At 55.3% G+C, this 25,673-nt stretch overlaps 9 protein-coding genes across 9 annotated transcripts; 4 read left to right on the top strand and 5 right to left on the bottom strand.

Moving 5' to 3' along the window:
• Positions 1-561: 561 nt before the first annotated feature.
• On the bottom strand, positions 562-2,342 carry J7T54_005958 (Short-chain dehydrogenase TIC 32; the record flags this gene model as incomplete). The annotated part of the gene is made up of 5 exons (XM_051510467.1): positions 562-1,144; positions 1,220-1,353; positions 1,403-1,718; positions 2,027-2,232; positions 2,283-2,342. 5 exons carry the CDS (start codon positions 2,340-2,342, stop codon positions 562-564), a joined length of 1,299 nt encoding a protein of 432 aa, XP_051366480.1.
• Positions 2,343-3,221: 879 nt separating this feature from the next.
• J7T54_005957 (uncharacterized protein) lies at positions 3,222-3,467 on the bottom strand (the record flags this gene model as incomplete). The annotated part of the gene is made up of 1 exon (XM_051510356.1): positions 3,222-3,467. The coding sequence occupies one exon, from the start codon at positions 3,465-3,467 to the stop codon at positions 3,222-3,224; it is 246 nt and encodes an 81-aa protein (XP_051366479.1).
• A 571-nt stretch (positions 3,468-4,038) lies between these two features.
• On the bottom strand, positions 4,039-4,884 carry J7T54_005956 (uncharacterized protein; the record flags this gene model as incomplete). The annotated part of the gene is made up of 1 exon (XM_051510245.1): positions 4,039-4,884. The coding sequence occupies one exon, from the start codon at positions 4,882-4,884 to the stop codon at positions 4,039-4,041; it is 846 nt and encodes a 281-aa protein (XP_051366478.1).
• A 918-nt stretch (positions 4,885-5,802) lies between these two features.
• J7T54_005955 (Annexin A7-like protein) lies at positions 5,803-7,453 on the top strand (the record flags this gene model as incomplete). Its single annotated transcript, XM_051510134.1, has 4 exons — positions 5,803-5,934; positions 6,013-6,400; positions 6,484-7,109; positions 7,166-7,453. 4 exons carry the CDS (start codon positions 5,803-5,805, stop codon positions 7,451-7,453), a joined length of 1,434 nt encoding a protein of 477 aa, XP_051366477.1.
• A 613-nt stretch (positions 7,454-8,066) lies between these two features.
• Positions 8,067-11,955, top strand: J7T54_005954 (uncharacterized protein; the record flags this gene model as incomplete). Its single annotated transcript, XM_051510023.1, has 4 exons — positions 8,067-8,616; positions 9,762-10,249; positions 10,310-10,801; positions 10,858-11,955. The coding sequence occupies 4 exons, from the start codon at positions 8,067-8,069 to the stop codon at positions 11,953-11,955; spliced, it is 2,628 nt and encodes an 875-aa protein (XP_051366476.1).
• A 1,307-nt stretch (positions 11,956-13,262) lies between these two features.
• J7T54_005953 (uncharacterized protein) lies at positions 13,263-14,534 on the top strand (the record flags this gene model as incomplete). The annotated part of the gene is made up of 1 exon (XM_051509912.1): positions 13,263-14,534. The coding sequence occupies one exon, from the start codon at positions 13,263-13,265 to the stop codon at positions 14,532-14,534; it is 1,272 nt and encodes a 423-aa protein (XP_051366475.1).
• A 754-nt stretch (positions 14,535-15,288) lies between these two features.
• J7T54_005952 (uncharacterized protein) lies at positions 15,289-17,154 on the bottom strand (the record flags this gene model as incomplete). The annotated part of the gene is made up of 1 exon (XM_051509801.1): positions 15,289-17,154. One exon carries the CDS (start codon positions 17,152-17,154, stop codon positions 15,289-15,291), a length of 1,866 nt encoding a protein of 621 aa, XP_051366474.1.
• A 3,774-nt stretch (positions 17,155-20,928) lies between these two features.
• J7T54_005951 (Retrograde regulation protein-like protein) lies at positions 20,929-22,764 on the top strand (the record flags this gene model as incomplete). Its single annotated transcript, XM_051509690.1, has 3 exons — positions 20,929-20,986; positions 21,055-21,190; positions 21,243-22,764. 3 exons carry the CDS (start codon positions 20,929-20,931, stop codon positions 22,762-22,764), a joined length of 1,716 nt encoding a protein of 571 aa, XP_051366473.1.
• Positions 22,765-23,059: 295 nt separating this feature from the next.
• On the bottom strand, positions 23,060-25,365 carry J7T54_005950 (uncharacterized protein; the record flags this gene model as incomplete). Its single annotated transcript, XM_051509581.1, has 4 exons — positions 23,060-23,415; positions 23,468-24,142; positions 24,202-24,316; positions 24,379-25,365. The coding sequence occupies 4 exons, from the start codon at positions 25,363-25,365 to the stop codon at positions 23,060-23,062; spliced, it is 2,133 nt and encodes a 710-aa protein (XP_051366472.1).
• Between the last annotated feature and the right edge of the window lie 308 nt (positions 25,366-25,673).

Below are 25,673 nucleotides of genomic sequence, written 5' to 3'. Positions count from 1 at the left end.
ACCCGTTGATAATAACGTTGCTTCTTGATCGCGCTGCCTGTCGCTTCAGTCTCGGACCACTTTGTTGACGACAGCTCAGACCATCAGCTCACCAGCGGTTGCAACGGGCATCGCTTTGAGACGTAACTATTGAAGGACTGCCGAGCGCTATCGAAAGGGGTGGGCATTTATTCATATGCATAGCTATTATTACGACACCACGCATCTATCAATGCACACCATGCGCCAAGAAAGCGATGATTACGGTTATCAGTGGGCAGCTTCAGTTGTCTTCGACATGCAACCTTCATCTTGGATCGCTGTGTGATGATCAAACGAGTCAATCGACAACTTCATTCACTGGCTCACATTAGGGACCTAATTAGTCAACCCCAAATTAATGCGAACCTGCGACCGATCCGGCTGCAAACGGCCGTGAACCGTGACCGTTTGTGGAACCGTGTCCATGTTTCACTCTCACCATGACAAGGGTCTCAGCGAAACATCCTTGTAGTGCCACATGTAGGCACAAATTCCATTAATTCATTGATGAAATATTCACATCGCACTCTCCCAACTTGATTATTTCCAATCCTCCAGCACCGTGTCGCCCTCCCGAATGCCACCAGCCTGAAGACTGTACTCCCATAGCTTGCGTCGCTTGGTTTCGTCCTGCGCGTCCTTTGCGACCTCGAACTCATCCGTCCCGTTGAGGTACAGCGGCTGCCCGGCGGGCGAGTCTATATCGAAGCAGGCCCGCACGGCATCGCCAGCGCTCTTCCAGGTCGTCCTCATGGGCCCGTTGGGGTTGAGGTGCACAGACAGCGCCCCCGCGACGGGCAGCACGAACCAGGCCAGGAACCACGTGAAGAAGAAGCTACCGCGTCGCAGCAGATCGGAGGACATGGCGCCCGGGTCTAGCCCCATGACCGCGATGTGCGATAGGTCTGGGTCGCGCGCTACGCGCCGCGCCAACTCTTGTTGCAGTATGACGACGCAGAGCTTGCTCGCGCCGTACCGACGGAAACCGGACAGCCATGACGGGTCGTCTTGGGGCGTGCTCCATCTGCCTCGGGCCAGGTCGTCGAGGTCAGGAAAGAGGCTGTTCCAGAGAGGCGCGCTGTAGGGATCCTGACCGCCCGACTTGTTGCGGGCATCGTCGACGCTATTAACGACCAAACCGTTAGCCGCTGCGAACACATGAAACGAGGCTGTATGCCAGTGAGATAGGTTGACTCACTCGTGCGTCCAGCTTCCCACGATGAGGATGCGCCCCTCCTTCTTGTCGATGCTCTGTAGGAGCAGCAGGGCGAGCAAGAAATTGGCCAAGTAGTTGACCTGCCATGTCGTCTCGTAGCCGTCCGAGGTCATGTTCTGCAAATGTAAGCTCGACACCGGCATCATGGCGATCAAAAGAACCTACTATTTCTTTATGGTCCTGATATCCTGCGTTCAGGATCAGAGCTCTGATGGGTGGTATCGCGCCGCTGGTCACTCGCTCGTTGATGTCCTTGGCGAACGCGCGCACCCTCTCCATCGAGGAGAGATCCAACGCCGCGACTTCATGCTTGTGTGACGAAGGCGCGCTTTGGAGCGCCTTGCGCAAGGCTGGGGCGGAGGATGGCTTGCGGACAGTGTAGATGCCAGTCTGTGTTTCCGCCAGGTCGGATCTCCTCATGATGTGAGAGACGATGGCGCTGCCCATGCCGCCGGTGGCGCCGGTGACAATGGTTGTGCCGCTGGGAGGAGACATATTGAGGGAGTTGGATGGAGGCAATGGCTGTGCTGCTTGGTTGAACTTGGCCTGTTGTTGCGCTCGACGTACTTATATGACCGGTCCAGTCGCCCGAACCCACCTTCAACAGGAACTAGATGTGATCAATAGAGCCTGCAGACATGATATGCTTCAGGAGTCTCCCTCATTTGACAGACTCTGCATCCTCCTCATGCGGGCTTGTGGATACGTCACCGTACGATAAGCGTGGGGGTTTGTATATTCGGGATTTTCCCCGGACTTAAAGGTTATCCTCCCCTTCCCACGTCTCACGAGCCCCAGGCGGTCACCATCCCCAGCACTACCAAAGCCATTCCAACAGCCCTTTTGCACCTGGCGCCACTCGACTGCGGCGTGCCTTCGTTTGTATCTTGGCCTCCTTGGCCGGTGACAGTCCCGTCGTGCTCGATGCTCATCTCCTCCGACAGCCCATCTGGGCTGCACTTGGTGCCCTCGGCGAGATCCATGACCACGCTCCACTGCCCAGACGCGCAGCGCTGAAAGGTGTCTGGGTGACAGGACCACTGACCCTCGGGGGAGCATGCTGTGCCCGGGTCTTGGTCTCGCGCTTGCAGCAGTGGGGACGCATTGGCTTGGAGTGATGCTATTGAAGCGAAGAATACCATAAAACCCATAGTGGCCATTGCTGAAGCCTGCATCGTGCGTGCTCTGATCTGTGTAAGTCGGGCTTGTGGGGTCAGACATGCAGGTACGTCCTGTATAAACGGACATGACAGAGCCAGACGTCTTGCTGTCAGGTCTTGTCAATAGCGATCATTTGCAGCGTAGGAAATTTCGCAGAACAGACTACATCCTTCAAAGAGACTCACGCTGGGTCGACAGCCTTTTTGTAAGAGAGTTCTCGTCGTAGATGTGGAGTGATTTATTACTGTTCGTCGGTGGATACATGCAAGACGTGGATATGTCCTATTGGCATGCGAAGCAACATGTCGGTGAGTAGGTCAAGGTTCCATAGCTGGAGGAAATGGCGCATTCAGAGACTTGTGTCCTCGACTCTGAGGATAGACAATTCATCAGTGATTTGCTGGATATCCTGGTTTTGGCAGCTTTGTGTGATGGGGTTTCGAGGCGACAGCGTGCATGCGTCAGGCACAGCTGCCCAACCTTAATGTCGTGTGACTCGGGCACGAGGTGCTGAACAGACATTGCAAAAGCACTTCACCTGCATGTTGCAGACAGAGTCTGGGCACACTCTCACAGTCACTCTGTTTGAAAGTATGAAATGGCCGTATGACTAACTCTGCTGGTAGTTAAGCTTTCTGTGGCCAAGTTGCAACCTCGCTACTGATTCCAAAGCTCAACCCCCGTACCACCATGAAGAAGAATCGAACCTACCGACTGTGGATAGAAATAGAACTCCAAAGAGATGTAGAAAAACAATCCTTCCGTCAAAGATCGCCTGTCCCGTGAAATGCCCACGCCTGATGCTGGGGACGGCCATCCGCCGTCAGACACCATACTTGCCACTCGTGGCGGCAGCAGAAGCGGTTGCCTTCCGGATCTTCATTGCCTCTTGGTTTCTCGTGTGCTTCCGGTGCTTGATGGCCATCAAGCCCGCCAGGGTTGCGATTGTGAGGCCTATAAATATGGCGCATATGATGACCTTGGTCTGCCTCGCGGAGCCGTGTTGGTCTTCGGGGAGAAGAATCCGGGTGCCATTCTTGCCCGCCGGCTTGGAAAGATTGGTATCCATCGGAAGATCTGGTTCTGACGAGGCACTTCATTATTTTCGTTGCTATCTCTTGGTATGAGCACAGGCGCAGAACTCACCGGTACCGTCTGTGATGAGCTTGGCAAAGCGTGGGGTGGTTGCTAGGAGGACCAGCTGGATAGAGCACAATTCTCGTGTGAATCGCTCAGCGTGGCTTCCCAGAAGGATGTTCAATCAAGAGCAGTATATGTATATCCAGGCATTGGTGACCAAACGTTGTTTCAGATTCAACACTCCACTCATTTATACTATGCCATGTCCCATATAGCCAGCCAATTCTATCTATCTTGCTATCACTTATCAATCATGACCATCGCCTCCCTCTTGCCCCTCATCGTACATAAACACATTTCATAGGCCGTGCCATATACCCCAGAGAACATTGTGTATGATGAGTGGTCCTCGTAGATTGTCCTATCCAGCCCAGCGCGCGACTGCGCGCGTCGTCCATCCCGTTCCTAAACGCCTGTGCTCAAAATCAAAAGCGGCCGTTTTACATTGTCGCATTTCCATTCACACTCTGCCAGACCTTCAGGCCGCTCTTTTAAGTTTATTAATAAAGTGCCCCTGTCGTGGACGCTGCTTCGCTCCACGGTGGGTAACTCGTGTGCCACTGCCCGTCATCGTAGGTTCCAGACTGCGATGGTCTGACCAGGGTCGAAAACGTGGTTGGCGTAAATGTCGCGACTTCTTCCACGGAAGACGGAACAATAGGTTGCAGTTTCGTCGCAACTGGGCCTTGGGACTTTGGGTTGGTCGGGGTAGTGAGCGATGGGGGGCTGATCGCACTCGATGGCGCAACGGGCAGCACTGGCACCTCAGTCACGCTGACGGGAGAGGCAGTGGTCTGAGAAGCTGGGATGACGAATGTGACAGAGGAGGCGCTGGGAGCGGTGGCGGTGTCGGTGGCGAGGGAATCAGTCGTTGTCGTAGTCAGTGTTGTGGCAGGTTCAGAAGCAGGCTCGGGCTGCGGAGCAGGTACCGGAGGCAGAGGTGTCTGTGTGATATAGACTGTCGCCGTTGGCTCTGCCTCCAAATCGATTATGGAGATGACCGTTGTCGGCACCGGAATCTTCTGTGTGACAGTCTCAACCTCTGGTAGAACTGTTCGTGTGATGCGTTGCGTGACTGGATTCGGCACGTGTATGACCGTCTGGGTGAGCGTTACTGTCGAATCTTCATCCCCATTGACTGGTTCGTTCTCTCTGTCCCCGCTATCCTTGCCCGGCTGGTGAGCGTCGTCCTCGTCTGGCTCCAGCGGAATGATAGAGTACTGCGGCTTGCTGCCAGGGCCTGTTGGCGCAGCCCGGACGTCGAGACCTGGACGCGGTAGAGCGCTTGTGTTAGGCAAGCCGAATGCCAGAGTCCATGTCAGCAACAGTGACACTGATATGCGCATTGTACGAAAGCCTCCCTAGGTGAGGATCTGTGTGTGAGGCTAAGGAAGCTTGGAGTGGGCGCAACGCAACGTCGATGCTGCAAAACCAATCACTGGAAAAGGAGACGGACAAAGTTCATGCAGAGAGACCCGGTGGAGAGGCGGATGGTCATATTGTATAGCTACTAAAATAATGAGATGGCTGGTCGCTGAAGAAACAGGAATGTTGAAGGTGATGTTGTTGGTACTGTGGGTGAAACAGAGACATCTGCAGGAGAAAAGATGTGGCTGGGGCGTCAATGCCAGCCACCAGCCACCTTTTCCTACTGGCGGATCCTGCTTCGGAGTCCGGCAGTAATGCACGTCGAATTGCGCGGATCGTACCTGCATGTGATCGATTGGCTATCAGACGGGGATGCGTCCATTGCCATCAATAGTTGTCTTCTTTCGCTTGTCGAGCAAGCTGAGATGCACTCTAGGCGCGTTTCTTGCTGCAGCAACGGACATTGGGTTCAAGTGGTGACGACGCCCAGAGTGCGGCTGTGCGTGTGGCTGCGTATTCGCACCTGCCTGCGACATGAATGAGGGGCAACGCCCCTCCCCCACCTTTGCTGCAGTGTGACCGTAACCGTAAATGATGGGCTTTTGCAGACTGAAGGCCTGACCGGCAAGTGTTCGATTGCCAGGAATCTGGAGGACTGGGACTGCGAAAAGTACACTTCCGCATCGTCATAGTACCGCTCATGCGACAGAAGCATGTCGCTCCGATTATCGGTACCACATCGCGAGTCAAGATAAGTGCTCGACGACGGCGTCGAGGACTCGTGAAGATGACGTTATTTAGGAGCGCTCCGCCACGCGGGAGCAGTCAACAGCCTAACAGACCTGCGGACGAGGCGGCTTCTCCAACTTTTAAGCTACGTGTGCTTGCGCATTCATATGGCTGTCGCATCCCCTCCGTCGACATCCCGTGAACATCCCCCCCAAGACGACAATCCGTGGTCGATTCCCAAGCGCCCTCTGTTCCATAGCGCCGACGGCAATGTCTTACCAAGGATACGGCCAACCGCCGTACGGTCGTGCGTTCTCCCTGCCTCGGGCCAGACGCGGCCAGCGCAACTCTCAACCTGCTGCTAATGAAGTGTACAGAGCCTCCTCAAGGCTACGGCCAACCGCCATACCCTCCTCAGGGCCACTACCCACCACCACAACACGGGCATCCTCCTCCCCAACAAGGCTACCCACCTCAGCAAGGCTATCCTCCCCAGCAGGGCGGTTATTACCAGCCTCCGCCAGGCCCTCCCCCGCCGCAAGGGCATCACGCCCCTCCTCCGGGTCCTCCGCCAGGCGGCCATTATCCCCCGCAAGGGCAGCCCCCGTACGGCCAACCTCAGCAATATCAGCAGTACGGTGCACCGCCCGGTCCTCCTCCCCCGGGTCAGTACGGTCATCATTCACCTGCACCTCCACCCGGTCCGTATGGCGCGCCGCCAGGCGCTCCCCCCGGCCACGGTGCGCCTCCGCCGCATGGACAGGCGTATGGCGCTCCGGCAGCACAGCCAACCCCGCCGTCGCCGGGCTACGGTCCTCCACAGATCATTCAATGGGATGGGAATGCAGACGCCCAGGCGCTTAGAGCAGCTATGAAAGGGTTTGGGACGGACGAGAAGGCGCTCATCCGGATTCTGTCCAACAAAGACCCGCTACAGATGGAGGTCATACGCCAGACTTTCGATCGTATTCACAAGCGCAATCTGATCGAGGACCTCAGAAAAGAAACAAGCGGCTATTTTGAGAAGGGACTTGTCCAGCTGGCGCGCGGACCGTTGCACACAGATTGCCATCTCTTGTTCGAAGCGATGGATGGGCCAGGTACGAAGGAGGTTGTCTTGAACGACATTCTTCTGGGCCGCTCCAATGCCGACATTAAGGCTATCAAGAGCACATTCCAGCAAACTTTCAGACGGAGCCTCGAGAGCGCGGTCAAGGGTGACCTTAGCATGAAGACAGAGCGGCACTTTATGATTGTCCTTGGCGCTAATCGCGCTGAAGACTCTGCGCCCGTCGATCCTCGCCAAGTTGACCAGGATGTGATGGACCTGTACAAGGCGACGGAGGGACGGATGGGTACGGATGAGATTTTGGTCTGCCAGATTCTAAGTACAAGGAACAACGACCAGATTCGAGCTATCGCCCACTCATACAAGCAAAAGTTCAGGAAGAACTTGAGCGACGTCATCAAAAGTGTAAGAGCTTCTTCAAGGATAGTTTTCCCTGGACCTATATGCTAACGGTTATTCAGGAATTCTCCGGTCACATGCGAGATGCGCTCCATTTCCAACTGCAGGAGGCTGTCGACAAATACATGCATGCAGCCACACTGCTCGAGGAATCCATGGCAGGGATGGGCACAAAGGACAACCTGCTTGTCGCGCGCACAATTCGGTACCATTGGGACCCAACCACGCTGGCCAATGTGAAAGCAGCGTACCAGCAGAAATATCGCAAGAGCCTGGGTGCCCGTATCAAAGGCGAAACCTCTGGGGACTATCGCCTGCTTATGATGGCTTGTGTTGGGGAATGGTCCTGATTAGTGGAATATGTACCTGGACATTCTGGAACGGTCGTGTCGGCTGTCGTTTTACCCTTATTTTGCTGTTTGTATACAATTCGCCAACCACAGCGCCTCTTGTCGCCACGTTATGCTCATCATGAAGTTTGTCCAGTGTCAATGGGTGCAAGGGTGAGGCAGTCGACCCAAGAACATCGCAGCGCATCACCAGAGGCTTTGACAATGCAAGATATGGCCACCTTCCTGGCCTCGCTGGATCAAGCTCACCTAGCAGACAAAGCAACTTGTTGCCCCCAGAAAGAGCCTTTGATGGTCGTGGTACAAGAAAGTCTTTGGTCAATCCAGTCACTCCACGATGATTCACAGGAACGCCGTCTTGGAGAGGACCATTACTCAACGACGACTCTCGAGCGAGAACCCTGGCTCTTATCGTCGTTCAACGTCTTCGGTTCTTTCCTAACTCATCCCAACAATATCAAGACATACGCAACAACACTTTGCACCAGCCACATTGACACACAAGTCAGCTCAAAACGATGATTGGCTAAGTGGCAGACCACTGCGTCCAGCAGGACCAGCCAGTCATCATGGGTTGGGGCTCTTGAGCAATGGCACGTTCCTCTCCTCATCGATGCGACCATCCTCAGCTCCGCAGAGAAAGCCATTTCATGGACACTCTGACGAACTCTTTGTTGAAGCTATATTCCGCAGGGGAGAGGAACCTCGCCCTATACTGAAAATCCCTGGCATCATTGACCAGAGCATTGCCGAGCTGGTCCACCTCGACCATGCCATTCAGTTATTCGAGGAACATATCGAACACTCAGACGCTGGATTCTACGCATGGTCTGAACATCACAGGTGCGCCGTCGATCTTAAACTGACGGTAGAGCGGACCGTGCGTGCCTACAGGATTAGCAAAGACCACATCAACTGTATTCAGATGGCCAAGAGGGCCGGAGTCGCACCGGGTGCGTGGAACCAGAAAGCATGGAACGCGCAGTACGCGCACATCCTCAGGCTCCGCTGGACGGCTTTGGAGGCCCTACTAGGCTCCCCGGGTCTTTGTACCCATGAATTGCGCCAGATCGTCTCGAAGCTCAAGGCGCGGTCCGTTCCCTGCGGAACCGTGGTCGAGCGTGCCAATTGGCTTTATCACGGCGCTCCGATCCATCCACAGAGTAGGCTCTGCTTATCTCGTGGATTGGACGGGAACTAGCAGTCTTCCGTCTATTCAATTTGCGGGGAGCTGGTCAAGGACGCGGATGCTGCCAACGCCTTGGCAACTCGCTTCTGGATGGCTTGCGATGCTTCGCGGCTGCCGGAGTCGTTCACATGAGGGCCAAGGAGAAAAGATGGTGCGAAGGTGTTGAGCTGCCTACGCCTTGGTAGACATGAGAGTCGACGCGATCATGCTGGAGATAACTATGCGTGCGGGTGTTTTGGTCAGTGTCAACGGGAGAAGTACCATGTTAGTTTTTTGTTTTTATCAGAGACAAGGAACAATTATCGGCAGAGGAACATAAATGCATGCATTTCTCGAACATGATTTATTGGATATTAGTGGCATGGCGAATAATCGCTGAGTAATATGGAGCATATGCTAATTAAGCCGAAATATAAGCGGGTTCGCCCGGGACAGGTCCTTTGACCGCCCCGAGCGCTTACGATATATTTCGTTTAATTCAGGTTTTGCTTTCCCCCCTAACCTCGCATTAAATTCTTTACCGCCGCCTTCTGTAAATATCCCAGATACCCACACCAACTAGAGCGACCTATCGCGCTTTCTCCCAAGCCCCGACCCTTAGCGATTTCACTATCCGTATCATTCTCGCCTTCGTTATAGCTATAGCTTTATAAGTGCACACGGGCTTGGCATACCCATCGGCCTTGAGAAGTACAAGTAATTATCTGTACGCGAATGCAGATTAGCGTTATCGAGTGCACTCGCACGAGGACCCGCTCCTGCCTAACTAACTCGCGTTGCACTTGCCGCAACCCTTCACGTTCGGGTTAGCTATTGGAGCTATCAACGCGACCGGGTGGTAATTATTAGCTACCAAAAATCAAACCTCACCTGCCTCGTATCCACCAACAACGAGGACGGTCGTTGCCTGCCCTTTTCTTTCAGCCATATTGTTCTTTGGGAGTCACTTTGGGTCAATTCTTTTCGTCACGGGTACTCGCCTTTGATTTTTCGACTTGTCCTGCGCCTCCAAAGGCAGCAATTATCACACGCGCTTTCACCTGCTTCACACTAGCGGTTGACTAATAAGAACGCGCCCCGGATCATCAACGCGCTCCGTATCCCGCGCTCAGCGTCTAGCAATCAACATGGCGACGCCTGAGGTCATCATGTCTGACGTACCCGTGGCTCAAGGAGGCGTCATGCCTTCCGTCGAGGGCCAGCAGCAGTCAATGGCCGCCGTGCAGAGCGATCATCCTAGTGCAGCATCGCATACAGCACCTCTATCCAATAGCCCCGGACAGACCCAGGCCTCGGTGCCCGTGAGACAAGCAACAAACACACCAGCGCAGACACCACCCTTCAATCTCCCGAAGATACCAACTCCAGCGCCAGGCATAGCACCATCACCGGTCCTTGCCCAGCATGCTGTGAATGGGCATGCGTCGAGCGCACCCAAGTTCGCATCGCCAGAACTACCAAAGCCTCGTACGGATCAAGCTACAGCCAACGAATTTGCAGATACGTCTAATGCCATCAAAAGGGCCAAGCCTAGCGTGGTTCGACACGTTGTGCGTGACAACTGGGATCGCTGCCTCATGGGCTCCGAGTATCACACTGCGTTTATGGTGAGTTGCCCTTCCTACTACGAACCTGGAGCAAGTGACTGACTGACGGGCCTCATCCAGCTCAATGCCATCCTTCATCAGGCAAGCGAGGCGACCTTGCGCACAGCCGTCAAGGACTTTGGGGCTAAGATGGTGCAGACATCCAAGACTGCAATCTTCCAGCATATGACCACACGAGACATTGATGAGCTTGCGGATCAAATACTCTCAAAGGCCAGCCCTGCATTTCTGGATAAGGCTGTCGCGCAACGCCTGGAGACCGCAACGGCGCGCAACCTGGTCAATGCCCTGGCCACAGCTGAACGCTTGGGGTATACCATTGACGACTACGTGGAGGAAAAGGGTCCGAATAGTGAAAAGGAGACGGTCACCCCAGATGTCCGTGGTCTGTACAAGCAAGTGCAGCAAAGCAGCCAACATTCATCGTCAGCTACGCCGGTACACGGGTTGCCGAATGGTGGGCAGCATATCTCGGTTGGCCAACAAGGGATCTCGCTCCTGGTGTGCCCGACGTGTACACGGCCCTGCAGCGGTCCACGCGCTCTGGAATACGTGAGTCGTACCCCTTTGATCACTAGACTATGGGTGAGACTGCTAACATGCAATAGCACCAAAGGAAGGGGGTTTGCCGCGATGCATTCGACATTGCCAAAGTTGGCAAGACTGCCTGTCCACACTGCGGCCTTAATTTCGGATCTCCTCACGGCACCAAATATCACACCAAAAGCCAAGTTTGCGGCGAGTACGACGCACAGGTAGAGCAGGCGATGTGGCAAGCACTACAGGAGTTTGCCCGCCGCGCGCCATCGGCGCCGTTGACATGGTCCACGGCGGCTGTTGGGCCAAAGACTAGTGGGCAAATGACACCGCAGGGGCAAGCGACCCAATCGCCGAGATTGCCGCCATCCTCTTCACAAACGCCCGTGCCCATGCGCACAGCCGCGAACGCACACCAGGCCACGCCCAAGCCTCCCGGTGCCGTCGAGGACCACTATGCTCATCTTGACCCGAAGACTCTCAAAGCGTGGACCGAGGAGCGGCTCTCGATAGAGGAGAAGTATGGCGTGGAGATACGTAGTGCTATGAAGCTTCCTGAGCCCCATGCCACTGATGAGCTTATCAAGATCAAGAACCGATATAACACGAAGCAGAGCGTTACCCGCAAGAAGTACGGCATCCGACTGAAGGAGCGTCGCCCGGTAGCAGAGGTAGACGCTGAGCGATGCCGTCTGCTCCAAACGCCAAATGCGCTAGAGGTGTGGGCTGAACAGGAAAGGAAAGAACGCTTGTTTAAGTCGGGGAATATCCAGGCCGTGATCGACGCCGGTAATGCTACGCGGCCTGCCAAGAGAGCTCGCTTGGACGCTGGGCCGGATACTGGAGTACCTCAGTATCAACAGCAGCCGTCGCCTCCGAAGCCTGTTGAATCTCCTCGTAAGATGGCTCCCCTCTCCGAGATGGGCGGGCTCGGATCCTCAGCGGCGTCGGCAGAGACGGTCGATCCAACCGCGCAGGCGCCACAGAAGACCACGCCAGTAAGGCTCTACGCCAATCGCCCGAAACCTTCGCCGCTTAGTCAGCCACAATCGCGGTCCGCGGGCGCCCATGATCATCCTGTCTCCATCGCCTCAAGTGATTCGGAGGAGAGTGACTCGACAGGGAACAGCAGCAGCGATGACGATGGTGAAGACATTCCTGCCCAGTAGCCAGGGTGTTTCTCGACGAACAATCATCAAGAACTAAATCTCGACCCTTGTTATTATTTTTATTTTTCCCCCCCTTTATTCCAGCATTGGCGTTGCGGCAGGCAAAATAGGGAGAAAATCGGACATCATGTGACGAATCTTGCATCTATCTGCTTCATCACCTCGGCATCGCAGGCCAGGAGTAGGGCTCATCGCCACCGGAGCATTTGCATGGTACGGAGTACAAACAAGGCGTTGGGTTGGGTCACTGGGTCATTCTTACGGAGCACAAAGGACGTCATTTATTACTTCTTGATCGCCGTGCTGAGAGCTTGATACGAGCGCATGCGCACGTTGGCAATCAGACGCCCAAATGAAAGCCCGCGTGTTCATTCGTTAATTAATAGTACCAGTGAGTGAAGATGATTTCATCAATTCGATTCCGTCACCGGATCCCACCTGCAAGGGGCCTGCTCTTGCGTTCAATTGAACGGTGAACCGGCCGTTGTCAAAGATTTCGCCAGGGTCTGTCGCAAGTTGACAACCAAACCCCATCAGGTAACATGTTCGTCCGCCCATGTACCAGGAATCGATACTACGTACCGTACGTAGACAGAAGACGATCTCCTAGGACCCTGAGAGCTGACACTCTTCTGGCGGAGCAAGTCAGACTACTGATTGTCCCAGCGAATGACGACCAGTGCACGGTGAATCAGGAGAAGAGGCGCAACAAGACGGCCATCACCATCCACTGGGCTTGCCAATCGACAACCTCGATTGCCCATTCTCGCCATCAGCTTCTTTCGCCAAGCGCCTCGAGCGGACGGGCCCACGCCCGCTGATTGGCCAAGCCACACGCGGGCGCGTCTCTGAAACGCACGACGGACCTAGTCTAGGGGTTCGTCTCGCGCAGTACCGTCCACTAACAGCACAGCCCTTCACTCACTATGCTATCGTGTTAGTGTTCCATCTCAGGGGTTTCACAAGCCCGACCTTCTCAGTCTGGGCATGCGGGGCGGGGCGTATCTGCACCGTCGCCGAGAGAAGAATCAATCACAATTCACAGGACGTCAAGTCGAGGCAGGGCCTTAATATAGGTTATCCTTCTTGTTCTCCTCTTCACGTCAGATTGAGCGTGTCATTAAATTGAGTTTCGTCCCTCTCTCTTCTTTGCCCATTTGCTTGTTTCGTGTGCGTCGCGTCCTAGTGGCAGCCCTTCATTCTGCTTCTCCTTCTCCTTGCTGGCTGGTCCAGCTCTCTATACAGCCTGCTTGCTTCATTCTTGGTACTGTTCCTTATATCGCGCGAGCGATTATTACTCTCTCGCCATGGCTTCCATGTCGTTCGCGCATAAGGCTTTCCACTGGTCACTCCCTGGCTTTTCCCGTCCGAGCCTCGACAAACACATCCCCGCCAAATCTCGCGGCGACAGCAACAACAACAACCACAATAACAGCAGCAGCAACAATGTGTCTGTCCCAGTAGCCGGTACACCTCACGCGCGCTCGCACTCCGAACCACAGCCTCCTCATCCTGCGCCCATTGCGAAGAGGAAGAAGCCCGCCCACCAGTCCGTCGACGATGGTCTGGCGACAGTCCTCGTGGGCCCCCAGAAGCGCCCCTTCAAAGTCAACAGGAATCTGCTCTGCGCGACATCCTCCTTCTTTGCCGAGCAACTCAACAGGCCATCCCACCACCGCCACGATGGGTCGCCCCGCGCTGTCTCGCTCTGGCTACCGGGCGAGCTGCCCTCCATGTTCGCCCTGTTCGTCCAGTGGCTTCACAACCCGCGCCACACCTTTCGTCGCATGCTCGACGACGCCATTGCCATTGCGCAAGACGACAACGGCATCCAGGGCCTCAACGACATCCACTGGGCAATGATCCGCCTCCACCTCTTCGCCAGTCACCTCGGCATCTACCACCTTCAGGACTCCGCCATGGACGCCCTCCAGGATCTCTACCTCAAGTGTGACTGGGACGTCACACCGGGTCTCGTCTCCTACCTCTACACAAAGTGCGACGGCCTCGCCGCCGTGCGCCTGCGCCGCTGGGCCGTCGCCATGGTCGCTTTCAGCCTCACCGGCAACACGGCCACCAGCGTGCCCTCGCCCATACAGGATTACCCAGACGAGGCCGGCTCCCACGTGTTCGACGCAGGCGACGACATGGCCACGCAGTTCCAGTGCCTCATCGACTCCGTCCCCGAGCTGCACGACGACTACAGCGTGCACATCCACAAGATGACCACCTCGGGTCTGGACCTGCGCTTCAAGAACCCGCAGCTTCGCATCCCGGCCAACAAGCTGCGCAACGACGAGCGTGCCTTTGGTTTCAGGGAGTGCTCCTTCCACTCGCATCGTGCGACTGTCGGCGAGAAGCGGTGCCCGCACGAGAGGAAAAGGATGAGGAGCATCGTCGCGGAGGATCCCGTCCTGCTGGCGGCGCAGCTGGCGGGCGCGAAGACGTTGGCGGCAACTCCGCTCGTCGAGGAGGATGCTGTGCCGAGGCCGCTCTTTTCTCGAGAGGGTGGTGATGCCGAGGAGCGCGACAAGGCTGTGAAGCACGTCCGCTCCGTCTCAAGCACGCTGCGAACATGAGGGTACGGTGGCGCGCGGTGGGTGGTGGTGTGTCGTTGTTTGTGGTAATGTCAGCATATTAGCTCAACACAGTGTCAAAGGTGGACATGTTAATAAATAAACCAGCACGCGGATCCATCGAGAGACAAATCGATTCCATGTGAAAGTGGTGCAGTATATATTCATAGCTCGTTCATACAGATTCGACGCTCAGCCATCCGCTCTCGTCTATCTTGGCCGCTGACGGGTGAACCCCTGGGCTTGCGACATGTACATCATATTCTCGTAAAGACAAACTTTTTCGCGCAGAAGTAAACATTCGTAATAAAAAAAAAGGAGGTGAAAGAAGAAACACGAAGACGTAAAGGTCGTGATAGCCAAAAGGATGTTGTCCTCCGCCTGGCTCAAGGGGATGATGGTGGATAAAAAGGAAAAGGACCGTAGATGGCAAAGATCGTAGTCGCGGCGCAGCCTTCTTGCTAGCGTCGGTAGTTCATGTGGCCGCGGCGTCGGCCACGGCGGTGGTCAAAGATGAGCAGCAGGTCGAGCAAGCAGTAATAAATACTAGTAGTCGGTCGTGAAATCCGCTGTCGGCAGCATGCTCATGTCAAAACAGGGCAGACAGAACATGGTCTGGTGTAGTCGCTGTATCCGCATCCAACTGGGATGGGTATCATCCGTAACGTCGTAATTGTCGTGAAAAGGAAAAGTCTGGTCGGAGCGCTTTGAGTGCGAAGTAAATGAATGTGGTTGCTTTCTTGTCAAATAATGTGAATCAGAGAGGTGACTCAGAGCGCCGACGCTCCTCGCTGCGTTGGCGAATCTGCTTGAGACGCTCGTCTATGTAGGCCAGGCGGTCGGGCAAGGGCGTTCGGGTGCGAGGCGTCTCGCGCCACTGCTGCATGCTCGAAAAGGGTCGCATCGAGTTGGATGCGGCGCCGGGCGCCGCGGCGGCGAGGTGGGCAAGGACACTGCTGCCCCTGGCGGGGAAGGAGAAGCTTGAAGGGAGACCGCCAAAAGGCGAACCCAATCTTGGGGGGGCATTGTCCAACGAATGCAGGAACGCGCGAGAAGGGATGCGAGCCGCAGTCTCGACGGGTTGCTGCATGTTGGCAAAAATCGAGGGCATGTTGTCAAAGTCGGAGCTCGGCGCAATGGGGCTTGCCCCCGGCTCACTCCACATATCTGAGGGCAGGCTGGGCCTCTTCGACCTGCGCGCCTCGAGATCTGCACGGCGCTTTTGCGTGTTGGACCGGCTCCTGTTCACTCTGACTGGAGACTTGAGGCCTCGACGCGCGCCCATGGAGTTGCTTTGACGCGGGGTCTCGGAGCCCAGCATCTCCGCAAAAGAGCTTGAGGTACTGGGTCCATAGCTTTTGGCTACAAAAGGCGACCCCAGACGAGGTCTAGGCTCGTCGAGGTAAGGCGGAAGGAGAGAGGTCTGGCCCTGCGGCAAGGGTGGTAGTTCTTGGGCTTCCTCCTGCTGGCCAGCGGTAGTGAGCTGTGCTAGGGGTCCCCCGAGCTGCATGGAGTCGGAGGTGCTGACAGCGAGGGACATGGCCATGTCTCCTCCAGAGAAAATAGAAGGCGCACGTGCTGGAGTCGTGCGTCGAGCTCGTGCGCGACTCATAGTCTTGCCGAACGGCGTGGGGCTGCTTGCAAAGTAACGCTCATTGCGGCCCTTGCCTCCAGCATTGGCCTTGCACATCTCCACCAAATGGGCCCTTGTAGCAGCGTTCGTGTGGGGCCATTTTATGTAGGTGCACTTACTTCCTGCCGTCGGTGTTGTACTCCCACTGCAGTCCTTGGATTGCTTCAGGGCGTTGGAGCCTCTCCAGCTGCGGCTAGCTTCCCTTGCGACGCGAGCCACAACACCACACGGCGGGACACCACTGGCGCCAATGCGCACCGGGGTAACCTTGGGATCCTGCAGGTACATTGTGTAAGTTGTCCAAATGTGGTTATCCATGGCCCTGGTCCATGGGGCTTTGCGCGATTTCGCCGCACGCACAGGCGCGGAAGGCTTGATCGTCCTGTCCGCATCGTCGGGCGATAAGAACTTATCAAATCGACAGCTGAACTGCTGATCTGGACTTATCAAGCTTGCGTCATCCGATGCGAAAGAGGACTGGCTGAAATAGGACGCGCTCGTGCGATTTGAGCGGGCCGTTGATGGCCGACTCGACTCACACTCCGAGTCGCTAAAAGTTGAGTCGTTAGACCAGTCAGGGAATTGGTTGGTGGTCGCAATCGACAGGTTCAGTTCGCCTGGCGCAGGTGTTTTCGGTGGAGAGAACATCCGCTGATGAGCGCCACTATGTGGAAGCTCCATTGAATGCGCCTCAGACAGTGTAGCAAAGGCTCCCTGGTTGGTCGTGTCCAGCATATCCTCATCGACCACGAAAGGCTCCTCAATACTAGGGATGGGAACATCGGCGGCGTCGACAGACGCCAAAAATTGTTCCGTGGGCGCCGCAGGGGTGCGTGATGCAGCTCGCCTCTTGAGTCGGAAACGTTGTCTAGGTGGTGAAGGGGGCAAGTCGATATCTTGTTGAGACGAAGTCGGTTCGGGTGTTTGGGGTCCTTCAGATCGTCGGAAAGCCCGCGTCCGCATGGCAGACAAGCGCTGCAAGGGAGTCATCTTTGCTTGCCGAATTGAGTTGGTTGGTGCGGAAACTCTGCAGACGTAGCGATAAGTAGCGCCCACCAAAAGCAATGTCGAAACGGCTGGCGCGTTGGACGGAGCGCACGCGCAAAGGGCAAGCGCAAAGACGATATCCTGCTTCTTCTGAAGGTCGATCGACAAGGCGCCCTAGATTGACGAGAGGGCGCAATGTCAATAAGCCACGCGTCAAATTGGAGAGTGGTGAGACTTTGTCCTTAAATCGATGGAGGATGGTGGCGGGGAAGTGGTGCGATATTGATGTTATCGATCAATTCCCGCAGAACAATATTGGCAGTGGCGATGGTCGGATCGAAGCGCGCGCAATATTCTGAATCGCCTGAACACGACTGTGCGCCTGGAAGATGTGTCGCGGTAGATAGGAAATGGGTGTCGGTGTAGAGCCGAGTAGCGAGAAGCAGGCTCGTGGCGTTTGTCGAAACTTGAGGCGAGTTCGATGGCTAGATTGTTCAAGCGACTTATATCACATGGTCTAGAGACTTTGTCGAAACGAAGCAGGCGCACCAGCGAAACGAGGGACTGGAATGCGAAGTAGAGGTGGAATGACGAGAGTGAAGCCGGAAGAAGAGGAGACGATGTGGGCGGCAGAGCGGGCAGAGTGGATGGGTGCGCAGGGTTGCGGGCTTCCAGTCGCTCTTTCCCACACAGCGACTCTTGTGTCCCGTGGGCACTAGGTGCAGGTGTGACTGGCTGGAGGGGCCACTTTTTAGGGGGTATTCGCTGGCTTACCCACCTAGGGTGTGCACTGCAGGGCAAACGAGGGTGCAATAGGATGGATGCACTACAACGCAAATCCTTCAGTTGACCTCTCTAATAAGCCGTGAAAGAAAGCTCACATTGCCGATGTTTCTTGCTACAGTTTTCGTCCAGTTTTTCTCGGATATTTCAGGCGCACAGAAACAGGACCGCGGAGGGGCTGTGTTTGTTGCTTGACGCCAGCCACACGAGGGGTGAAGTGACGAAGCGGTGGACAAGACGGTGTAGGAGACTAGACCCTCATCCATGCTTTGTGTCTAAGTCTGAGCAGACCAGGGTTCTGGCTAATAGTTGGCTCTGGATTCTCATTCAGCGTATCTCGCGGTGAAGGGACGTCCTGGATCATGCAGCAGAGGCCCGCTTCTTGGATGGGCGTATACTATCAGGAGTCAGGACCAAAATGAGTGGCGTGCGTCGTCCCTCTTCTACAGCAGGATGCAAGATGCGGACCTGGGTGTGTCGCTCTCACGAGTCACATCCATTACTTGCGAAGTGGCTAAGCAGAATGTGACAGCAACTCAGCAGTGGTATTTTTGAAGGGTATTTTGAAATGCTACCCGAGAATTGAGCATTGTGCGGTGGAGTGGCATGTCATTACATGTGCTGAGTTCAAGTCAAGCTCGCTGGGAGTGATCGTTGATAGTTTACCATACCTGCACTTTGGATACCGTGATGACCGAAGAAGCACATGCCGCTCGAACGATTGTACGGGCCGCTTTGACAGCCTTGTGGATTTGTGAGGTGGTTCTGAGACTCCTGGTCCAGTGACCACACCAGCCACCAGCAAAGACCGTCACGCGCTGTGTTTATCCACAGCTAGTGAAGGGGGCGTGCATTTGGAATGCGGTGGCTGGTCAATAGAATTGCAAGCTTCAACAATGTGCGGTGCAAGGTGTCACAAGTGTTGCGACAAGCCAGAGCTGATCAGGATGGTGCGTGCGTGTGAGGTTGAAAAGCGAAGTTGATAACAACCTGATGTCGCCAGTTGAAAGGCGATGGAGCCACGAATTGGTTTTAGGCATGTCAGTGTAGTTCAGTGCACAGGTCACAGTGTCCGAGTGGCCTTCGTCCGACATTTAGACAGTGACTATGGACATATTGACTTCGACATGGGCAAGTAAGTACGTAGTTGGCCTTCGTGGGATCATGATGATAACGAAGTGAGGCACTTTAGACGCGTCGCAAGAGACGCGACAAGAGCGCGCAAAAACGCGGTTGCGGAAGTGGCCGCAGCGGGAGACGCAGGCCGGCCGGGCCTGAGCGAGAGATTGTGGGGGTCATCGAGCTGTCAAAGCTCCATGGACCCTGATTGGCTTACGTTTACTTACTCCTATAATGGCTTGACGGACAGCCAAGCTCATGTCGTCTCTCAATAGAGCATCCGCAAGACTGGTGTGACTGGGTGTGCAGTTCATGTCTTTTCACATCACGACTGAGCTTTGAGTTGATGACCCACTATAAATCATCTTGAAATTGTTGTAGGTGTAGCCAGACCCCTTCGCAATTTTTCGCGTGTACATCCTTTCGTGCATGTAGGGAAGAATCGATTTTCGAGAGCAAGTTGTGTGTTACTCTTGCTGTCTATCACAAGACGTGTGAATACTCGCCTTCGAATTCGGAGAATCCATCTGGCTGCTCGTATTACTGCCCTGTGCTACCTTGCCTCAGATGTCTTGAGCGCTCGCTACTAGTTATTATTCCCTTATAGTCTACGCAACTCCTACCGACAGGTGACGGGCCATGAAGCCGACCACGCGGACGTTTCCAGCGTGATTCCGCAAGCCTGTCCTCCTGAAGCGAAGGGGGAAAAAAGGTCAGTCACATAACGTGTACTTGTTTGTCGATCTTACCACCTCGGGCAGTCGGGCTTCGCTTCTGCATGGACGGCAACTACTGCAATACTTGCCCGCAATCGGGAGAACCCTTGTGGCGCTCCAGTCATCATATACGCATCCCCGGTGCAGGAATGCGGCACATCACCGGGGAAGCCCGGGAGCGTTCGGATCTTGCTCATGAATGATAATCTACTACGTACGTATTGGTTCTTCGAGCCCAGGCCGCTGTAAAAAATTTCAGACGATACAAGCAGGACCGGTACTACATACTAGTTGGGCATTCGTGCTTCCGCCCCTTGGGATCATCAGGCTTTTGATATGGTGCCGCCCTTTGGGCATGCAGCGTCTAGGCCTGTGGAGCTGCATGATGGCATCAAACAGCACGAATGTAACATATTCGTATGATCTCCAGCCTGTCGGACACGTAGGGATGCATCCGACAGCCGCCAACACACACATACATGTCTACTTACTTACGATGCGGTTTTGGGTGCTTGCATCTGTATATGCATGTCGAGACAGGCTGGCGGTGCAGGTTTCATAGTCCCAGCACACAATATTGGCGATCCTGGACGACGTAGCTATGCACTGTAGGGCTCTTTTCGCTGGCGCAGAATCCAAGTTCCCGTTCAGCCTAGCCATTTCTCGCGATAGAATTTCAGCCAACACACATCAGTTGGTATGTGTCGCATGTACCCAGGAAAAGCTGCACTGATTCGCCATCCGTCAAGGTCTTTCTAGAAGTCTAGGGTAGGAAGATTCAACAGGGGTCTAACTACTGACAGCTCCAAATCACCATACACTAGCATCTGATCACAGCTGTCCCAGATCCTAAGCCAGCCACAATTCTATGGATAGCAGTACCTGCAATACCCTTTGTGAAATGACTATAGCTGATTAGGAGGCGGTCCTGCCGGTTCCCCTTCCGACATGGCTACGCTGCATTCCCACCCAACTGCCCCACTTGCTTCCTCAAGTAGGGACTGCGTGTTGTGCAGGTAGCGCCTGCCACACAAGCCTTCGTCGTCGCTGCCAAAATCCATCAACCTCACACGATTTTTGGGTCACGCTTGTCCCCAGTACCAACAGGTCGCACTCGTCCACCACCATAATAACGACTCATACCATCCATCACAGCTGCATGCCACTTCACGGTACCGCGCGCCACCCACTGCTCCACTGCGTCGAGCGCCTCGCTTGTAGGATCCACCCACGCTCACGGACCGGTCAGATCCATCTTCTCGGGCTTCGTAGGCAATCCGCGAAGATAGCGGTGGCTGGAGAATCGACCTTGGTGCCATGGAATCCTCCGGTATCCTTACTATCGACAATCTCCCGGAGAGGCTGCCACCGTGGCACCCGGAAGATGACAGCCATGTCTACGCTATTGTAGACATGGGCAGGTACATCGCAATTTGGATGCGAGCAGCGTAAACAAGCCACTGACATCTACAGCAACGGAATTCGGTTTTCCATTACTTCACTTGCCCCTTCGAAGGCCCGTCTTCTTGAGCCCATCTACTCTACGCGCGCGGCCATCTCCCTCTTTGATGCTTTGACTCCCGACGACCATGGTGCTCTCATCTTACCATCTGCTACCATCAGCGATGTGGCGATCGCACTCCAGAACTTCGCACGACTGGCAGATCTCCACCAGGTTCCTCGTCGGAACATGATGATATTCGCAACGGAGGCAATGCGTCGCGCGTCCAACGCCACCGAGTTGCTGGCCGCGGTGGTCAAGGCTACCGGGGGTTGTGGCGTTCAAATTCTCGAACCGGCTGTCGAGACCCTTTTCGGAGCCGTAATGGGATCGAGAAGCGCCGTGACTACGGTAGACCGTGGGGCTCTCTTCCTCGACCTGGGAGGGGGCAGTGTCCAGATCACCTGGGTCGACACGTCACTCGCTGCGTATGAGACCAAAGCAGCCTTGGCCGGTTGCAGCATGCCGTACGGTGCTGCAAAGCTCACCCGTATCCTTGAAGAAGGAGACGCTGAGCTTCAAAGTTTTGAAAGCAACAGGCTCCTTGAGTCGATGAAATCAGCCTACGACCAGCTGTGCGCCAAATTCACAAAGCTACAAGACATACGTCGAGCCTACGACAGCGGCAACAAGAAGGCTTGTCTCGATGTATATATGTGTGGCGGAGGTTTCCGTGGCTATGGAAGCATGCTGATGCATGCTGATAAGCACCAGCCTTACCCAATACCATCTATCGGGACGTTCACGGTCGACGGAGCCACCTTCAAGCAAGTCGATGAGATGATTCGAATCAACAAGGAGCATGACGGAAAGATATTCGGCCTATCCAAGAGACGCCGCCGTCAGTTTGATGCGATCACCCGAGTTGTTAAGGCGTTCATTGCAACCGTACCAAATATTAATCGCGCCACATTTTGCCAGGGATCGAATCGAGACGGCGCCCTGATGATGAAGCTTCCCCGCGAAATCCGCGAGAGCAACCCTCTTGTGGCGATAGCTGCCGTCTCCGCCCAGGAAAAGCCAATCTTCGATGGGATCCTGCGGAAGATCTCCCAGGCCCTGCCTCAAGAAGTACTGGCGTCTTCCAACATTCCCACGGTCTTGTCAGATGAGGGTCTAGGATGCCTCTATGTTCGAGAGATTTGGGCACGGGGCGGCTACTACGCCGACACCAATGCATCTTATGCCCTACACAATGCCATCTCCCGAGATTCTGATGCACCTGGGCTGACTCACTTGTCCAGGGCCCTGCTTGGTCTCACTGTTGCCGCAAGGTGGGGCTTAGGCCTTGGTCCGGCCGATGCGAAGCTTGCCGAAGGTCTCGAAGGTATCATCTCCCGCAATAGCAATGATGCTGTATTCTGGGCCAAGTATATCGGCGCTGTCACCGACGTGGCTGCCAGCATTTTTCCCGTCATCCCGCGAGACATTGACCAGTTCGAGAAGTCACTCAGGTATAATCCACTCGAGTCGGAAAGTTTAACTCTTCTCTAACCTATGGAACAGTTTCAAAGCTCACATTCGACCCCGAGAAGAGAAGAAAGATCGTCTCGAGCTTGAAATACTCATCTCAGAGGTCATTATTGCGCAAATCAAACCAGCCGGCTTAATAGAGAAACTGAAGAGCACGTTGAAAAACGGGACCAAAAAGCCCCAAAAGAAAATCGTTGCTCGGATCGATACACTAAAATCATGATTTCGTAACATCATCACCATTTTCCAACACAGAAATACCACCACTGGGAAAGACCGGCCAATTCACCTCAACCCATACCAAGAGACGTCTCTCTTACTCATAGTCATCGTCGCAGTCGTCTTCCGCCCCCCTGGACTTCGAGGACTTGGGGGCCCGCCTCCTTGCATTCAGCTTTTTGAGTTCGTGGTTGACAACGAACACGCAAAGTCTCCGGTCAATCTCATTCTGCGAGCTTTGCAAGCTCTGCAAGAAGTGCTTGCGACTGTCGAGAAGGATCCTGCCGCTGTGCTCAATGGCTTTGTATCGGGACCCACTGTACTTGGGCGACCTGAGCCAGTCCAATGACACCTCAAGGCTCTTCTTTGTTCTGAACTGATAGTGATAGAACGTCGCCAGTAGCGGGAAGAACCCGTCTGAGAGATACTGCACTCGGGCGTACAGTGGGTGGGCTGGGTCAAAGTCAGCTTCCAAACGAACAGCAAGGGTCTCAATCAAGCTCACAAGAACGAGGGTCGGCGACGCGCGACAACCAATCCCAGGACGACGCCGTGAGGTCTCGGTAAAACAGCATCAATTGCCACAGGCCTGCCCAGAGAGCTAGACGGTCATCCTGCTTGGGCTGGTGGGCGGCGGTTGTGAGGTTGTCCAGCTGCCGCAGGATATCGCCCTCGATAGAGTGAATGGCCTTCATCGCAATGTGGCGAAGCTGCGCCTGTACCGAGATTGGCAAGACACTCACCCTTCCGGACGGATCGCGGCACCCGAAAGAAGACGTCTTCCAGATACGGTAGAAGCAACCCATGCGGTGGATAAGACACACCAGACGATGCTGAGGCAGGCCGCGTCCCTCATTGGCGTAATCCATGAGGAACCTCTGTACGGCACTGGGGAAGGCATGATCCCGTTCATGGTAGATTTGGGCCTCTACCCATTGTTGCAGTTGGGAGTGGTCGACGAGCTGACCCGAGGCACTGGACAGAGAGACCTTTTCGATAGGGTTGTTTCCATCCTCGTCCCGCCAACGGTACGGCTGGACGTAGGCATGGAAAAACGGCGAATCCACGCTCGGCTTGGTGGAGAAGAACACCTTGATAGGCTTGACCACCCCGGTGAAGATACGTGGACGGGCCTCTGCGCAGAAAGCGGCCTCCTTCTTGGGGTTCCTTGACCAGATATCTGCAGTGCAAAGGGTCAGCCGACATGCGTGTGTACAACCTGGTCTCTGTTCGTCTTACCAGGACCTTGACCGATAATGGGCCACAGCTCGCTCAGACTCTTGCGGGCACATACGAGATGAGAATGTTCAGGGAAGGCCTTGCGGCATGCGGGGCAAACACCGTTCTCGTGGCACTGAGACATGTCTTAGCTTTTGATCACGGGACACTTGGTAAGGGCAGTCGGGGGACACCTACTCGAGTCTTGGATACCCGGCATGGCAGGCAAGCTCCACTCTTACGCACGTCGGCTGTTTGATCTGGGTTCTCCAACTGCCTCGGACGCTTCGCCGGGGTTCGTCCAGACGGGAGCTTGGGACCGGGGCCCTGGTCGATCGGCCCTGTGGCACCTCCCGGAATGGGGCCCCGAACCTTGTGGTGCACAAGCTCCCGTCGGGATGGCTTGTGCGAACCATGCACGGGATATGCCCAATCCTCGTCGCGGTGAGCACGGTAGCCCTTTGGACTGCGGCTCGCATGACGGGATGGGCGGTCATGGTACTCGGGCAGCTCATGGTCAGAATGCTCAGAGGGCGAGGTACTTCCGCCCTGGATGAGGTCTGGGGGAGAGGAGTGTCCCGAGTAAGTCGGGGAGGTGGTGGCATTATCTGAGCCGAAGGAGGGGCTCATCCTATAGAAGCGAGCCTCGAGGGCGTCGCGCGAGGGAAATTCGGTGACAAGTTTGGAAAGGTGCTGGTGCTGGGGTTGCTGGGTGTAGGAGTAGGCGTGCTGGGGCCAGTGAACCGGCTCGCCGAGCAGGGCCGGGTAGTCAAAGACTTCGTTGAAGAGGGCATCGAGGTCCGGGGAAGGGGGAGCACGGGGGTTTTCTTGTCCAAACTGGGACAAGTCTCTGATGGGATCCATGCTGAACTTCCCGGTGTAAGTCATGGGGGATATCTGATCGGAATCTGATCTGGTGGAACCTTGGCTACCTGCGTGCGGCAGGCGTGTTGAGCATGCAGCTAGCTGTGCGTCTCGGATGGACGAGTCGACGACAAGATGGGATGGAAGGCTCTCCCGACGGTCAATCTTGTGCAAGAGCTTGTACGGGTTCAAGGACGTGGACTCGACACCAGAGAATAATTTGTTTGGCATCACATCGCCAGCAGGAGGGCGCTGCTTTGGCTCCCGCAACGGGGTCGACTTACACGGTTGTGCATTCTCGGTGTCGACAGGGGTCTCCATTGGCTACATGGCCTCTCCGACCCAGTCTTTCCACGACCATCTGGCCTATCAACCACCCCTGACCGACCGAAAATTCAACTTCCAGCAATTCGACGCCGTCCACGGTCATGTGACACCCCTCGCGAGCAACGTCGAGCCATCGCGCAGCCAGCTCGACCCAAGGGCGCAGCGCGGCTGCCGTACGAAGCGCCCCAAGACAGGGGATACTCGGTGTGTCAAAAGTGACAGAAATCTGCGTTGGGCGCATTGAGTCACTCAATTGGCCATTTCGGGGGATACGCAGGTTGGGACAAGACAACCCTGGGAGC

This window comes from Emericellopsis cladophorae (assembly GCF_022114955.1).
Source record: "Emericellopsis cladophorae strain MUM 19.33 chromosome Unknown NODE_1_length_1489480_cov_119_871856, whole genome shotgun sequence".
NCBI lineage: Eukaryota > Fungi > Ascomycota > Sordariomycetes > Hypocreales > Bionectriaceae > Emericellopsis > Emericellopsis cladophorae.
This window is presented reverse-complemented; position numbering and strand designations above follow the sequence as displayed.